We start from the raw sequence: 17,283 nt of genomic DNA, 5'->3' as shown, positions 1-17,283 counted from the left end.
TGATTTCTATCACAAGTCGTTATAAGACAGGCCCCTGAGCTAGCTATCAGGTAGAGGTGGCGCTCTACTGGTACTTCCCACGAAACAAGCTACACGATTGTACTGTCCAAAAGATACTGTGATTGTGTACGGTCGTGATATGTTTCGTTCAAAAGTGGGCAGTGGCCGCGATTACAGATAGCATGAACCACCCCCACGCATAACAGCCTACACACTGCAACAATACGCGCACACACGTTGTGCTTGCACTACAGAGGTGCACGAAACAAGTACAGCCGTAGCCATATCTTTCCGTACGTTCACCTGCTCACTGATCTATGGGTGTTCGGCACTCCATTGAAGTGTGTATGTTGCGCTGAATGCCTAGCGCATTGCCCTATGCCTGTGCCTATCTATCACCAATAGCCTCTTGACTTCATAGGACTGGTGTAAACACTTTCCGGAAGTTTACCATAAGAAGTCACACACACAGGTGTTTACTCTGCAAGCCAAAAGTCTGCACCAGTGCTGCTCAGCTGTCATGTCAACGGTAAGCTCTCTAATTTAATCGTAACTTACGTTTTCTAGTTACAAGTTATTTTGAGAGATGGGTCGCTAGGCTGTGCAAGTCCAAAATGAAATTGGAGTCTATAAAATTACCTTAGTGAAACCAGGGTCAAAGGGTATGATGGGCAGACTTCACTCAAACAAAGCTAACGTTTTTTAGGCATTTTTAAATAAATTGAAATTTGATAACACCCCTCAAACTGAAATGGCATGCCAAGGACTGGTCAGGGGCCCGGGGCCATGCCATACATTGTCATAGCCATGGCCCCAGCAAAACGGAGGAAAAAAAAAGAAGAGAAAAAAGATAATTTCGTACGATAATAGTCTAGGATCTAGGCCCCAACAAGTTAGGGGGGTAACTAACTGCGACAGCCGCCACACGCAGTGTGGCGGCTGCGCCGTGCTCCCATTCATATCTTCATGTTGAACAAACGGGTGCCTTTGCGGCGCTATATTTCCTTAATTTTTCAACAGAAACTACTAGGAATACTTACATGGGTCGATGAAACCTAAATGACTATCATCGGCGACTGTTTGATGCATTTCATTGCTTGTGATGCACAAAATGATGTCTTATAAGCAGCTCACCGATGTTCACAGAATTCACAATCACTTGCACAAGCGCACAGAATACTTGAACTAACATAAGCGAAACTGCGGGGAAGCCGCCAGGACCGCGCCTGGCGGCGCGGTCTCCGGGGCTAGGGGGGTAACCAAGTGGTAAACTGCGACCAGTTCTCCCACACCACAGTTTTAATTTTATAACTGTGTGAAGGAGCGCCCCGGGGTTATCTAGGCCGCTGAGGGGGTAGACCTCTGCCTCTGGCGCTGAAGTTATGAATAGATATAGATCTAACTGTAGATCTAACACGTTAGTTTCCACCTAACTATACAATACACAGCCCAGTCGCTATAGCCTAGTCGCGTCTAGCGACAGGGCTGTATTTGCACAGCGTACTAGAGTCTAACAGCGTCTGGTCGGGCTAGTTTTCGCCAGACTTAAACCCTGACCAGCCTGACAACTGTGTGAAGGAACAATGTAAAGGTTTGAATAGTGCTCTACATGCTCTACGTGCTCTACACAGTGCATCTACAGTACAAGTATGTATGAGTCCAGGAAATCTGCTCACGAGTATGAGGGGGGCTTAGTCTCACAAGGCACTCTCCTTCTCATGAGCACCTTTGTAGTAGGTAGGGTAAGGGTACCAGTATTCGGTCAGCTACCGGTATTCCGTCACTTATCACTTGCCACCAGCCAGTATTAGTAAGTTCAACTGTCACAACACACTCAAATCACATCAATTCACATACTTGCACACTCATTCACAACAGGAAACTCCTAGCCCCCTCCAAAAATCCGTCCAAAATTTCTAATTTTACCATCAAAAGTGCAGAATCGGCGCTACTTTCCAAAAGCGCGCGCGGATTGAATCCAATTATAAGAGTACGGGTTGCCGAAAAAGCGCTAAAAATCGAGAAATATGCTGTTCTCTCGGGGGATTTTTTGCTTATCACAAGCTTGGAGTGTGATGGTATCCTCAAAAACGCAAAAGAAAAGCAGAATTTCCTTACGTGCCGATACAGACTGTGTCTCAATGTACAAGGGTTGTATGCAAGTGCCGATTCCCCAGTATTCGGTCACCAACGGGCGCCGCAACGTCGCCGATGCAATTTTGCGCCAACAAGGTAGCACGCGGCGCATTTTTCACCTGCCTTGAACACGCATTGACTTTGAACGCGCATATTGCGTGACTGAATACTGGTCGCGGTGACCGTATTCTGGGGAATTTTCAAGGTGATATATTTTGGGATTTTGTGAAATTCTGTGTGATATTTAACTAAATGAAAATTGAGATTAAAGAAATTTGATATATTTCACATACATTGCTGTAGATATGATGTAGTATTATTTTAGTTTGAAAAATATTGCAAAAAAGCTTAAAGTGACCGAATACCGGGGTGTTACCCTACTCAAGAGGCTCCCTCCCAGCAGTGCTCATGAGACCTCCTCTTCACTTCTCATCCATCTCACATCTGATATAAAAAAATGGTTGCGGCAAGTTCACACTGTGATTTTTTGTTACACACACATGTCGCTATGTCCACTCTCCATAAATGATGAGAAGAAGAAAATTTCCGTCTAGTTTTGATTAAAAGAAAAAGGGCACACCTTTGACCACAGGGGCATGACGGCCAAAAGAAAAAGGGCAGGTAAATTTATGGCCTTGAGAATTACTCTAGGGGTCATCACGACCAACCAAAGAGGCAGGGATGGCCATGGCTGTCGATTGATTACAGCCCTGCAATTAGATTAAATTTTAAAGAGAAACTTCTTTATTTTTTGGTATTCCATACATACATGCACATACACAAAACATTAAACTTTGGGTAAAAGTTGCATTTGTAGGTGCCTATGTGTAGGTAATTAATGAGATTTTGCCTAGATGTGCCCAAATTCTATGGAAAGAACCATAAACTATGTACATCATGCATAGTTCAGTTGTATTGCAATACAGGTACCATATCGAATTTTGCAATAAAGCCACAAATATAAGGAGACGTCACTAATTTTCTCAGTGAACCATAACTGTGTGGTTTATGAATTGTAATGAAACTATTGTTCACATAATATTCAACAATACTAAATTGATATGGTTATACTGATTAACATTTTTACATTCTTAAGTGGATGTTTCTATCGCTGTATCAGATCCCTACCCTAACTCACATTTTAGAACTATTTTGAAGCACTAAACCTGTTTTTTTTTTTTTTTTTCCATCTGCACATTGTAAATAATGGCTTTAAAGTGTCCAAATACACTGGAAATCATAGTGTGTCCAGTCAGAAAACACAAACACAAACACAAACACACACATGCACACACACACACACCCAGAAACAGGCATAATTCACATGATAACCCCTGAAAGTATACACATTTCAATAAGTCAGATCATATCGCTAACAATTTGGCACTTGAGCGCTGCGCATGTAAGTTCTGCTCTGTAAGCGCCAGTACTGATGTGTGCACCTTCTAGCTATTCGTGTACGTTTTTATGAATCATATCCATGATCCATGATTCCATGTCGATCAGTCACTCACATGCATTGCATACATCACTATCATTCAAGACGTATTTGGAAAATATATCAATAGCGCCATTGTTCAATTGAAAGAATGGGGTGATTGACTAGTCCATTTCAAGTTGTTTTTGTTTGTGTGTACTCTTAAATTTATATTTAAGCCCCACTTAATAAAAATTGGAGGGACAAGAATTCTAATATTTTGCAGAGGTCATGCCTCAGGTAGATTCTACGTGATATTTTTATGCAAACATAATACTCGTTGTTGGTGAGTTTCTTCAATCTGTCTCCCTCTACAAATGGAATTTGTTAAGATCGCAACTGCTGATCTGTAAATTAACAAACATGTCGGAAAGCAGTACTTAGTTCGAGTCCCACTGGTTACTTTTTTTGCGACATGTCTATCAATTTACAGATCAGCAGTTGCGATCTTAACAAATTTCATTTGTAGAGGGAGACAGATTGAAGAGACTCACACCTGAACCTTCACCCAGCTGTGAAAAATATCACTTTCATATATATAATACTCAGGGTACGGTATAGGTGAACTTAAAGCCATTAATTTTTTTACATTTACCGGTATTTCCCAATGTCTTCTGTCCTTTTCATTGGCTCTACTTCTGTCTCATGTTAATTACGTTCTGTGATTCTTAATGTTTACATGCTTCTCTTTCTGTTTTGATTTAAACATCTTTTCATCAACACCAGGACAAACCAGTCGAAGAAAATGGGGATGGGCCTTCAGCAGTGCCATTTGAACCATGGTACCAAGTTACCATCAGTGATGCAACAAAGAATGGGGAAAACATCAACTTCAAAATCAAGACGCTTAAGGTACAAACTTCATCTCTGTTCTCTCATCTACAATGCCTGTACAACCTTTTTTTTCTCTTCCATTTTAAGCAAATTGTGGTAATGTTTTATAAGAGGGGTATTATATGTAGAGTGTGTGTCAAGCTGTGCTTCAGAATAGTATTATTATGCAAAATACTTTTTAGCCTTGATCCAGTGATGATGGGAAGATTCACTGAGAGTATGCCTACTCAGGGATTTAAAAGAGCAATAAAGGTGGATGAAAAGTTATTGTGTGAAAGCAGAACTTTAAAACCAGTAATCTCTGAAGAAATGTCAATTGAAAGTATAACATTGATCTGCCAACCCCAACCCCCCCCCCCCCAAAAAAAAAAATGTTTTCCCGACATGGCTTTCATCATGATGCATCACAAATTTTTCTCAAACTTGGTAGGCATTATTGCCAGCTTGGTGAAATATGTACACATGTGTAGGCCTACATACAATGTTTACTAATCTTTTTCTAAAGAACCATCTGGAGGTGATAAGCTACAGCCTGTAAGTAGTGCTATGTGAGCAAGTAGATTGGTGACTATACTGTAGGTTCAAGTTTATTCATTGCAGATCCAGGGATGGGTGGGGGATAGGGTATGGGGGTTAAGTTGGCCAAGATTTTTCACATTTGTCATTTTCTTCTTCAAAATGTTCAATACGTGTATGGTCACATTTGTCACCAAACTTGACAAGCATTATCATCAGGGTGACAGAATTTATAGAAATGGGCACCATGACCCCAGTGCCATTGAGGCCAGAACATCCCCCTCCCCAAAATCATAAAACCTATAACAAATAAAATACACAAATGAACACCATACCCCCTTGAGGCCCTCAAAGCTGCCCCCCAAAGTTTTCTTAAGACCTGTTCTCTGGTTATAGTGTGCTAGAATGCGTGGAAGGGGAACTTACGATAGTCGGGTGAGCATGGCATCTTTTGTATCGGGTCTTTTGTATCAATGGAAACCTCTTTTAATTTTTTTTTTTTTTTTTTTTTGGGGGGGGGAGGGGGCGAAGACAGATAAAAAGTGTAGAATCCCACACAATGTCAAGGAAGCTTCCTCTAAAGTTCTAATATTCAGTCCTTAGGACCAGTCTGTGTATTGAGCCTGACAGTACAGCTGTAGTTTGTATTTAAGCAGGTTTAGCATGTAGTTCATGACCACACTAGAGAGCAAGGCTTGAGTCTGGCAAAGAGGAAGTGACATCCCAGACACATTGTGTGGATACTTCCTCCCAGATTGACAACAGATGAGACTGGCTCCCATAGAGGGATAGAAACACCAAGTTTGGAAGTATGGTATTCCTAAAACATGCCTAAGGTTTGAAAAATCACCAGGATTATAAACATTATGAACTACACAAACATTTTCTGATCATGATGCATATCAATGCAGATGTATGTGCAAAAGAAAAAAAAGAAAATAGAAAAAAAAAGAAGAGAATACAGTGTAGAAGAGCAGGGAATAAAAGAATGCAGTAGGGCAATTCCGCGGTAACGGAATTACAAATCAGAGAATTTTGGCTCATATTCTTTCACCCTGTATACAGGATTGATTACTTTGCCTTCTCTTGATACATTTAAAAGATGCAGAGGTACTCACACTGTCACCCCAAATACAAATTTGTTAAATGTTCTCACTTGGTTGGTTACAAAGGAGGTCTATGTGTGATGGTAACGGAATTACCAGAGAATTTAGTCACAACTTCAACTCTGACTTTGGGAGTTGTTTCTCTGAAATCTATAACACATACACTGTAGGTTGTTGTCTGATTTCATCTTTGATTGTGTCGACTTCAATTCGGTTGTATTGTTTTTCAAATATTTCATCACATTTTCCAAGCAGCATGCTTTTTCCCTGTAAAGTCAGTGGTAACGGAATTACACAAATGGTAACGGAATTACTCCTTCTGAAATACACTGTGAAAAATACACATTCTTGGTACTCATTTATTCTGAAATGTCTTGATAAAGATTGTTTATGCCTTTAGCTATAATATAACCACTAAATAAGTACTCTCTAGCCTTTGACCTTGAACTGCTACAAGTGTATAGGTGCCAAATGAGTTTTTATTGTCAAAAAACATAAAATGTTCATGCTTACGACTGTGATTTGAAGTCGTAACTATGTCAATCAAGATCTCGTAACTTTTAAGTACCACATCCATCAAAATTTGTCTACTTTCAAGTTAAGAATTTCACACTCTGCAGGTAAATGACATCTAAGACACATGGTAACGGAATTACGCTAGAATAGCCCTACACAAGTACAATTCTATAAATCCAGTCAACAATACTCAAATTTTCTTGTATTTCTTTTGTTGATATCATGCAAGACAGATTTCTCTGTTTTCTTCTTCCTAAATATGCCAATAATTGACAATATGTGTGAATTACTTACAAGTATTCTACATAAATATTATGTGCACATGCATAAGAAAATAATAAAAAACTGTCCGGATTGACACTGAATTTAAATCTAAATCATAAAGTGCCAATTTACAGTGCAAGAGCACAGTGTGCAGCCCCATCATTGAACACAATGTTTAATATTAAGGATGAACACTAAAGATGCTTGAAACTTTTAATTTGTTAAGTGAAAAGATGCAGTTGTGGTTCAATGACAAATACAACAAATTACAATTCAATCATAAGTAGAAAAGAAAATTTTCTTATATGATTATGGTACTGCACCAGTGCTTAATCATTATTATCTATATGTTGTGGCATATATTAATCACTAAAAACTTGTGACATCTTAATAATAGCTGAAGTTGCCCCCTGGTATATAATGTAGTGCATAATTTGATAATTCCCTTACAGTGTAAGTCCTACTTAAGCCCACCAAAATAAGATGAACTAAACTAAAAGGAAATAGAAAACAGCAAAATAACTTTAACAAACTACAACTTTTTGAACCATTAGAGTGAGTCCACCAAATTCTGTTAATTCATAGAAAGGTAAGAGGGCCTCTTTTATCCATCTGCAGCTCACTGTGTAAGAGTTAGATGAATCAACCTGTGAATAATGTTAGTATTTACTTCTGACCACACAAAAATTTCCAAATGACGTCTTCAGAAACACAACAGTGATTTGATCACTGACTGTAATCATGACTTGGCCTATAATTTTCCTACAAGTTTCCTGTCTCTGTCTTTCTTCTTTGACTTTGTCTATTTTCTCATCCTGAGTGTTGCCATATATTTACTCACAAGAAGTGTGCATCTTCTCTTTTGCAGTAAGTTGTATTTTGACTGCCTGAAAGCAAATTATAAAATACACTGTAATGGCACTTGTATGAAAGGAAACTGGATTGTACAGCAAATGGTAACATGAAGAGTAAAGGTAGAAGCAGAAGCCCATTGACTTTAATATTTAAAATCTTCTTAGGATTGGAAAGTATAGGCCTAAATGTTACATTTTAGAGCTGTATCACAATTACTGACTGGGTAAATGTTCATCACAAATGGTGTTTTTGTCTTTATTCCTTTTAAAAAGAAAGGATTAAAGAACAAATTTCAAAGGGTAGCAGATGCTCTGTATCAAATGGGCATGAAAATCAAAATACATGTCTCTGTGGAGGAAAGATCTAAGAAACTAAATGAAAGAAGGTAATAGTCATACACTTACCATTACAGATAAAGGACTTGAGGATGAAAACAGGACATGTTCAATAAAAGGTCAGACTATCGACTTGGTGATAATACATGTAAAGCCTTTTATAGCATACAGAAAGATCAAAGGTGTCACATTCAGTGGGCATCCCGTGTCAAGTTATGACTTCTATCACATTGTGTATGATCCTTCTCTTAAATTCTTGATCTTTCGTCACAAAAATTATCCTGTTCATTTCTCTCTGTCAGTAGCAGTGCTCTCTTTTCCTTTTAAAGGAATTTTATGTCCTTCCTCTTCTTTGTAACCTTTGTTCAATTTATGCTGCATCACACCCATTCAATAGTCCCTCATCACTATACTTAGATTTTGTATGAAACCATGAGACTTTTTAGCAAGAAAATATACAAATTGATATCTCAGAATTCAGTATGATTTTTAAAATTTGAGAATGAGTATCTGTAGCAAACCTTATAAAGTTATCAGTTAGCACAGTCTCCATGTACACATGTAGTTGTTGTACATGAGAAAAGGTGAAGGAAGGGAGGAGACTTTCAGCACAAGAAGTCTTGTAGAGCGTGTACCCTGATGTCAGGACTCACTGTCAGAGGCATCCAGCTACACTGTATGCTGAGTCATGTCAGTGTATCCATACAATATTTCAACTTTCACTCCTTTACTGCCAATCACTAACACTGTTAAGCTCAGTAATAATGCCCTGAAGCTATTTCATGGACAGTTCACATACATATTGGCACGAAAGTAGGATATGTCATTCTCTTCCATATTAGATGTGCGTGTAATTCCGTTACCATGTAATTCCGTTACCACAATTACAGAAGAACTGAAGGAGATATTTCACAAAATGTTTTGTGACTTTTCAGGGAGTCACATGTAGAGAAAAAATTTACAAGGGGAGAAAAAATCAGTGATTAGTTTGTTCAGGAGAAAACTTTTTTCAATTTTATGGTAACGGAATTACGTCAATTTGTCAGTAGATTTTGAAAATTTCTCCAAAAAATATCATAATGAGAGTGACTGAATGCTTCATTAAATGTGATTGTTGAAGCATAGGAATAAAGATGTGGAAGTATGGATAAAGCAGAGAGATATTTAAGTTGTTTCATTTTAAATTTTCATTTAATATTGTAAGATTTTAGATAAATACAATAAATAGTCTTCCAACTTCAAAAGTGTGTACAACAAAAACGAGGAAAGTTATTGGTAAAGGTTTTTTTGTTTCCGTAAATACAACAATCCGTCTGTACGGGAAACTGAAATTTCTGAGCATTTACTTAACTTTGAATTTTGCTGTTTTTGCCCTTCCCATACGGAATTGCCCAGTACTTAGCTCTGCCCATGTATGAACAAAATTTGAATACAAAGTTTACAGATTATTGGCAAATTAAAAACAATGATGCATGTCTGCAATATACATGTGAACATGCATGTTTTTTGGATACTGTAAAAGTGGTTTCTTTCGCGTACAGATACTTTCCCGGTTTCCATCGGTGCCGACTTTTTCGCGTGTGTTTAAATTCGCGGTCGGCAAAATCTGTGAATTCACAGTCAGCAAAAACTGTTTCATTTTGCACATGAAAACCCAAACTATAATCCAATTATTCTTTTATTTATTAAATAGAAATTAAAATTAAATGCAGGCTTACCTGAAATCCCGTCTCTTGAATACTTTATAACATGCTTGTACCTACATTGTGCGGTATCGCTGTGTATGTGTTGACCATCAATACACTCAATGCGATAACTAGCAGCGAGTTCAAAATATTTCCTTGCGTGGTTAATTTCGCGCGACTTTTCAAAACATTTTCGCGTGATGTTAAATTCGCGGTTCAACCTTAAAGCGCGGAAAGCGCAAAAATAAAACCACCGCGAAAGAAACCACTTTTACAGTATTTATTTCCTTGAGGAAATTGAATTTGATCAATATTGTCTCAGTCTACACAATCAAGTACTATATTTTCACCCTGCATAATTGGTTATAGAAAACTGAAACTACACATTTGTAAATTAGATTATTATTTATTTTGATTTTCAATCCAGTTTTGTTACAATGCAAGAGCTTTTAAACAGTACACTGTCCAGTGTCGCCAGAGGCATTGTGTTTTTGGGTTGTCCGTCCGTCCATCTTTCCGTCCATAATCCATTAGTGGAGAGCGTAACTTTGAAATTTGGCATATGAATGAACATGTACCAGTGCACAAAGCTGCCCCATCAACTTTTTGGCATGCATACCCAAGGTTAAAGGTCAAGGCCAAATTCTAAAATTTGAGGGGGGGGGGGGGAGGGTTTGGTCCTAAGAACCAATCCACTGCTGGTGAAATACCTGATAGCCGGTCTACTGTACATTGAATGTACAATGTACATTCATGCTTGAGCTGCAGATGAGAGGATTTCAGGCAGTGTCTGAAAACATGTGCTGTTTGAAATTCCTTGTGTTGCTGAAAGCACACCGGTATACAGTGCATAAGACTTGTAAGTGATCTTGCCTATTTGAATAACCCTTTTATGAGTACATGTAATTTTTTAAACATAATTCTAAAAGTTGGAACCACAGTAATGACGTCCATGTTTGCATGAAGTGTGTACCTGGTATATGGTGCGCAGATGAAAGGCTATTAAGGTAGGACAGATGAGGGAATTAGGCCTGAATATTTTTGTTTTCACTGCGTTTCACCTCAACAGACTTTATCTGTACATATGAAAGTGCTGAGAGAAGAGATGTTAGGTTGTATGTCCACGTCTGCTCAACTTATCCTGAAATGCTTCCATCGTGAAGCAAAACTTTCCTTTACTAATACATGTAGTTTCAATTCGATGGAGACCTAATTAACTTAGCAAGACAGGTGGCTGCCATTAAAGGCAGATTTGACTGTACAGAGCTTTCATTGGATTCTCTTGTACAACTCAAAGTATCTTGGTGAGGAGCTCTGTGTTACAAAAACAACACCTAGATAGCAAAAAACTTAATGAACCTAAAACCAGTAGGAAACCAGGAATATTGGCATGGTACAGGCCTGGTATTATCATTGAGTAAACTTTAATTGCCAAACATGTATCAGTGAGCTGATATGCTGATTTAACTATTATTCAGTCGTTCTTTTAATTATGAGATAATGCTATTTCATAATAAATTTCATATTTACAATCACACTCAGAGTGCGTGTGCCTGTATCAATAGACAACAACAGCAACAACTGCAACAACAACAAACAAAGACTTGATATAAATCTATGTGCTGAATCCCACTAGTAGTAGTTTATTACCATCATTTGTTTCATGCCTATGGGTATGGGTATAGGATTGCTTCGTTGATACCCACCAGTTAGGCATACTCCATACATGTTTCATGCATGATGCACTCAGCACACTGAGATACAGTGTACTTGTACACATAATAGTAATTTAGATGTTTGTCAGTGAACTTATGTAAAATGCATTGACTTTAGTCGATGAACAAGTCATTAGTCTTTTTGTAAGCTCGGTCATTGAGATCAGGTATTTGAAGGCCATGGTAAGCCTGTATGTAAATGTATTTCATACATGTATGTTCCTGTGTTCCCCCTGAATATGAATGCAAAGTATTAAACACATATAAAATTTGTATTGAATGACAGCTTGAAGAAGACCAGACAGAGGTGACAGTGGAGAGGATCTATGAAGACTTTGAGTGGCTTCAGCATTGTCTCAGCACAGACAACGACATCGGTGGTATCATAGTGAGTACAACTAGTGGCTATACACTCTACCAGTCTCTCCTTTTATAGTCTGCAATCAAGTAATGACTCAGTGAATCATATTCCATGTTATGCAAGCTTTCTGATTATGTTTGAAACTAAATGCGAAGCTTATGAGGTTGTCCTTACATTACTCTCCAATCATTATTACTTTTTTATTTATTTATTTTTTCAGTGAGTAGAGTGAGTGACATACAACTAGATAGAGCATTAAAATCCCAAAGTTGCAGCTCAAGAACAAAAAAAGAGAAAAATCTTATTTCTTTCATTCTTCACAAAGCAGTTTTTCACAGTTTGTTCTAATACACTACAATACACTCCTGTGTTTATTTCTTTTTCTTTTTTTCTTGGAGGGGGGGGGGGGGTCCATTAAAAAAAAAATCCGCGTGTACTGAAAATGCAACCCACACATTTTAATTTGAACATTTGAAATCTATTCCTCCCGTGAATGATTCTGTAGATAAATCATCCTCAAGAGTCAACATAAATTTGCATTGAGAATTCTGTTTATCATCCCTTGTACACTGATCATATGCGGTTTGATTGCTGGAATGCATGTAATGGAGTTGATAATTAAGGAGTAGCCCTGCTGTTTGCAACCAGCACCTGTGATGTACAAATAGCATTGTTCACATACAGCTGATTCAAAACACAATTTCTAGCAATTTGTATGCTCCAAGACCTAATTCTTGCCAGCACAGAAAATGCCTGGTTTTCAGTTTATCATCAGAATATTAAATGTTTTGTTAGAGGATCATGTAATCACCAGTGACTGAATCTAAAGATTCCTTTGATAATTCAAGTTGAAAGATCCCTGAAAACCAACAGAAATTATGTGTGTCTATTGACAGTGTTTATGTCACATGGAGGGAATCAAGAGAGTTTTATTCTCCTTCAGTCTACACTACACTGTAAGGTACTTCCTGGTAGAGCCCCTTTAGAACCTCCAGCCTACCGGTATTTGATGACATAAATGGTATCACAGGGTACCAAATAAACATCAGCCATTTTGTAGAATTATTATTATTTTTTTTAAAGGTTGTACCCTGGGTGCCAAAAAGTGGAAATTATTTTGGTGCTGGAGCTAGCGCACTAGCCACTGCACTGCACTGCACTGAAGCACACGCTATATTGCCAGCACAGCATACCATGCATGCATAGTATCACATGCAGTGGCATGGGAATGACTGTAGATGCACACACAGTGCATGCATTTCTCTGCGGCTGTCCTCAAGTAGACGTGAGGTGGCGCTACACAACGTGGTACCCCGGGGTACTACGGTACCCTGGGGTAATGCGTGATGCATCATTTTTCGTGCCATTGTGACTTTGATATTACAAATGCTAGCTTGGTTTAAACATTGTCTTCTACTGGAAATGACAGTGTGTTGTACCATTCTAATATTGACGTTGTTACATTTTGGAAGAGATTGCTAAGAAGGTAGAATTGGAATATACACTTTGTAGGTAGAAAAATCTAATGAGCTCTGCCTTGATCGCTACGTACATCTTTATATGGGCTTTATAGCAATATAAGCACACACTACATTGAAAAAAAAGGCAAATGATACTGTGATACACAAATTTTCATACAGGAAGAAAACTGATAGTGATAGAAGAAACACTGATCTTTCTATCAAAGCCATTTTTCTGGCAGCATATAACACAAATGAAATATGAATTTAGACCACAAATGCAGGCACTCTTGGTCTACATTTTGGGAAACTGGTATGCCAAGTTTTCATAATATCAGTTGACGCCACGGGAAGCTGGTATACCAGGTTCCCATAAGGTACGGGTTAAGTCATAATGTCTTCCCACCAATAATGTTGACAGTTTTCAAAATGTCATGATATGGAGTGAGTATGATTGCTTCATTTTTAGAATGGCGTCAGAGCTTTGTAAGACTTTAGGCAATTCCAACAATTACAGTACATGTACACACATGATATGTTCATTTTACTCTTTTTAAAACCCATTGAGGACAGACTGATTTTGCTATAACACACATTTCTCATACACACCTCTCCAAGTATACTCGGGACTAGTCTTCAACCCTTGTCAGTAGATAGTGTACTGTGCATAGTACAATGTAGATCATACAGCCACTCTGTGTGGTTTGGCCTACCACATGATTCTGATGACAACCTTGGTGTTCAGGTCAACAAAAATAGGTTATGGGAGTGGAGTATACACACTGGTCAACCAATCAAAATTCTACATTGACATGGATAGGAGTTCACAAACAACAACAACAGCAACATTGACATGGATAAGAGTTCACAAAACTTGCTTTCATATGCCTGTTGAATGTCTGTGTCCACGTCACATGCTCTTAGTCCCAAGGATGTCTGTTTATTGTAAAGAGTCACCTCTATGCTTATCACCAGCATTATACATACATTTATGCAGTGTGGTGACACTTCTTGGTTTCATTTTCTTTTCTTTTCTTTTTTTGAGTCATTTCTTGGCAACAATCTAATTGCAAAACCAGATGTGATATGATTTGTCTTTTTCCACCATTTGTGGCATGTATTCAATGCCTTTGTCTCATGGGCATACAGTTGTGTACACATTGTATGTCTCATAACATTCTTCAGTGAATGTACCATGCAGAATTTACATTGAAACAAATGACTGTCACAACAGTGTCATTTCTCAAAATCTTTAGTTATAGCATTATCATCTGAGGGTAGAACATTTTTTTTTTTTTTTTTTTTTAAACGTGGAGTAATATGTTGTAGTATTTGGCAAATATCAGATTTTTAGGCTGGTTGCTAAATTACTGAATATTGAATCAAAATGAATTCACCTGAACATTTAAGGTAGAGCAGTGATTCAGTACAAGGGTGGATATACGCACCTATAATTTTTGTTATTATTTTACATTCTCCAGTTGCTAGAATTATACTACAGGAATTATAAAAAGATGAAGAATTCTTGAATTTATGAGCAAAATGTTTTTGTTAATAAAATGTTGATGTTTGAGCCTTTCTTACAAACGTGTGATAGGGAAGTGAAATGCCAGACATTTCAGCACTAAACTCATTTTCATTATCCAGTGTGCTATCACATACTTTTTTTTGGTTGGATTTTTATTATGTGATAATTGATAATCTTTTTCATAGAGAGTATGAAGAAAATCTAAATGAATATAATGGTAGCGGAAAATATGACTTTACAGCCAAAAGTTACACACTGTACGTAAATGATTGTGCGTGCTGATCTCACATGCTTGCTTGTGGTTACTCCCCATGTATAGATGCCACCTTTACCACCAAAACCTGTCGCTTCAGCTGCAGACACAGCTGCTAAGTCAAAAAAAGAACTTGGAGAAGAGAGCACAAAGATGAAAGGTTAGTTCATGTATATTGTACACTTGGGCAAAAATGACCATGTCACCAAGTAAAGTGGTGTAATTCCAAAAAAACAAAAATGTGCCAAATTACATTTGTGCGTGGCAGATCATGCTTTCTCGTCTATACCGTCATGATTTACCAAATATGCCTTTGCTATGTTCTCCGTGTCTAGTGTACACAACAAAGAAAACTAGATTTGATTCCACACCTCCACATGGCATTTAAGTTGGTTTGAACAGTGAATTCAGTATCATTTCCATCAAAATTGGGCATGAAATTTAAAAGTTAAGGCATTCTAAAGTTTCCCATGGTTTCAGAAAATCAGTGATATTAGTTACCACTATATCATACTATAAAACATGATATATTTGCGGCATGAATTTTTCGCGAATTGGAGCCGACTGCCTTTTTTGCGGCATTAAATTTTCGCGAACTGCCACCAGCATTCAATGCATATAGTGTAGACATGAACTTTCGCGTGCATTTTAATTTCGCGAATCTTGGCGCTCGCGAAATTCGCGAAATTAAAATGCACGACTCACAAGACTCACACTTTTTGGCTGATGCAACACAACGAAGCACAACACTGCCAAAACTATGTAGCTTTTTCTCTCATGTTGGCATAGTCCCCTGAATCGCGAGATCGACAAGAAGCTGTAAAAAAACTTGAAATTGGGCTCATTAGCATACTGCATAGGCCTGAATTGGGCTCATTAGCATACTTCATAGGCCTGAATTGGGCTCATTAGCATACTTCATAGGCCTGAATTGGGCTCATTAGCATACTGCATAGGCCTGAATTGGGCTCATTAGCATACTGCATAGGCCTAAATTGGGCTCATTAGCATACTTCATAGGCCTGGATTGGGCTCATTAGCATACTGCATAGGCCTAAATTGGGCTCATTAGCATACTGCATAGGCCTAAATTGGGCTCATTAGCATACTGAATAGGCCTGAATGGGGCTCATTAGCATACTGCATAGGCCTGAATTGGGCTCATTAGCATACTGCATAGGCCTGAATTGGGCTCATTAGCATACTTCGTAGGCCTGAATTGGGCTCATTAGCATACTTCATAGGCCTGATTTGGGCTCATTAGCATACTGCATAGGCCTGAATTGGGCTCATTAGCATACTACATAGGCCTGAATTGGGCTCATTAGCATACTGCATAGGCCTGAATTGGGCTCATTAGCATACTTCAAGGGCCTGAATTGGGCTCATTAGCATACTTCATAGGCCTGAATTGGGCTCATTAGCATACTGCATAGGCCTGAATTGGGCTCATTAGCATACTTCATAGGCCTGAATTGGGCTCATTAGCATACTGCATAGGCCTGAATTGGGCTCATTAGCAGACTGCATATATCTGGGGACTGTAATACGTACATAATGTATGTTGGCATGACAGTCTTGTGCAGAAAGTGAACAACCACTGAGGAAGTTTCCGTGGAGTTCTACAATAAAAAAAACCCCAAAACCCTGAACTAAAGTTAACCCATAAGCTTCGTTAATCAGAACTTAATCAGGACCTATTTAACTGAAAAAGTGAAGAATCAACATACCTGACAAGCTGATATTACAGACTCATACATACGTGTATGGTGAGAAAATTTGCTAATTACCACATCCTATTGCCATAAGAGAATGATTTAAAGTTAACAACTGCATTTCGAAGATTTGTACACGGGCAGATACGTATACACAGTACGCACTGTTAAAATCTGTGAAATTTGAGCAGATTTTTCCGATCACCATTGCATTGCACGCTGGCTTCAGTAGATGAGCCGTTACTAGTCAAGCCACGGTACATACGATATTGTACGAACTGTTGAGTTATTTCAGACTAAAAAACTACCTGTCGCTGGAAACTAAAAAGTGTATGATTTAGTTCACACTTTAGTTTGGGGTCATGGCAAAAACTGCTATCGGAATACTAAAAGTTAGGCCTCGCCTAAATTTTGCCAGTTAATTAGCTGCTAATCTGGACTATAGTCTCAGACTAACTTACACATTGTAGTCTGCACTATCAGAATGCCAGCCATTGCCTCTTTCAATTTTCTGCATGTTGATAGAA

The 17,283-nt window shown here is 38.2% G+C and overlaps 1 protein-coding gene across 1 annotated transcript in view; it reads left to right on the top strand.

The window, feature by feature from the left end:
- The first annotated feature begins 414 nt into the window (after positions 1–414).
- The window catches only part of LOC139719239 (sorting nexin-5-like), a 31,134-nt gene continuing 14,265 nt past the window's right edge, over positions 415–17,283 (top strand). Inside the window, exons 1-4 of the mRNA XM_071630669.1 lie at positions 415–529; positions 4,340–4,465; positions 11,726–11,827; positions 15,108–15,201. Coding sequence (XP_071486770.1) covers positions 521–529; positions 4,340–4,465; positions 11,726–11,827; positions 15,108–15,201 — 331 coding nt within the window. The 5' untranslated portion in view covers positions 415–520. The remainder of the gene's footprint in view (positions 530–4,339; positions 4,466–11,725; positions 11,828–15,107; positions 15,202–17,283) is intronic.

This window comes from Diadema antillarum, unplaced genomic scaffold (genome assembly GCF_040938485.1).
Source record: "Diadema antillarum isolate AM-2024a unplaced genomic scaffold, OU_Dant_1.0 scf00000107, whole genome shotgun sequence".
NCBI classification, from domain to species: domain Eukaryota; kingdom Metazoa; phylum Echinodermata; class Echinoidea; order Diadematoida; family Diadematidae; genus Diadema; species Diadema antillarum.
This window is presented reverse-complemented; position numbering and strand designations above follow the sequence as displayed.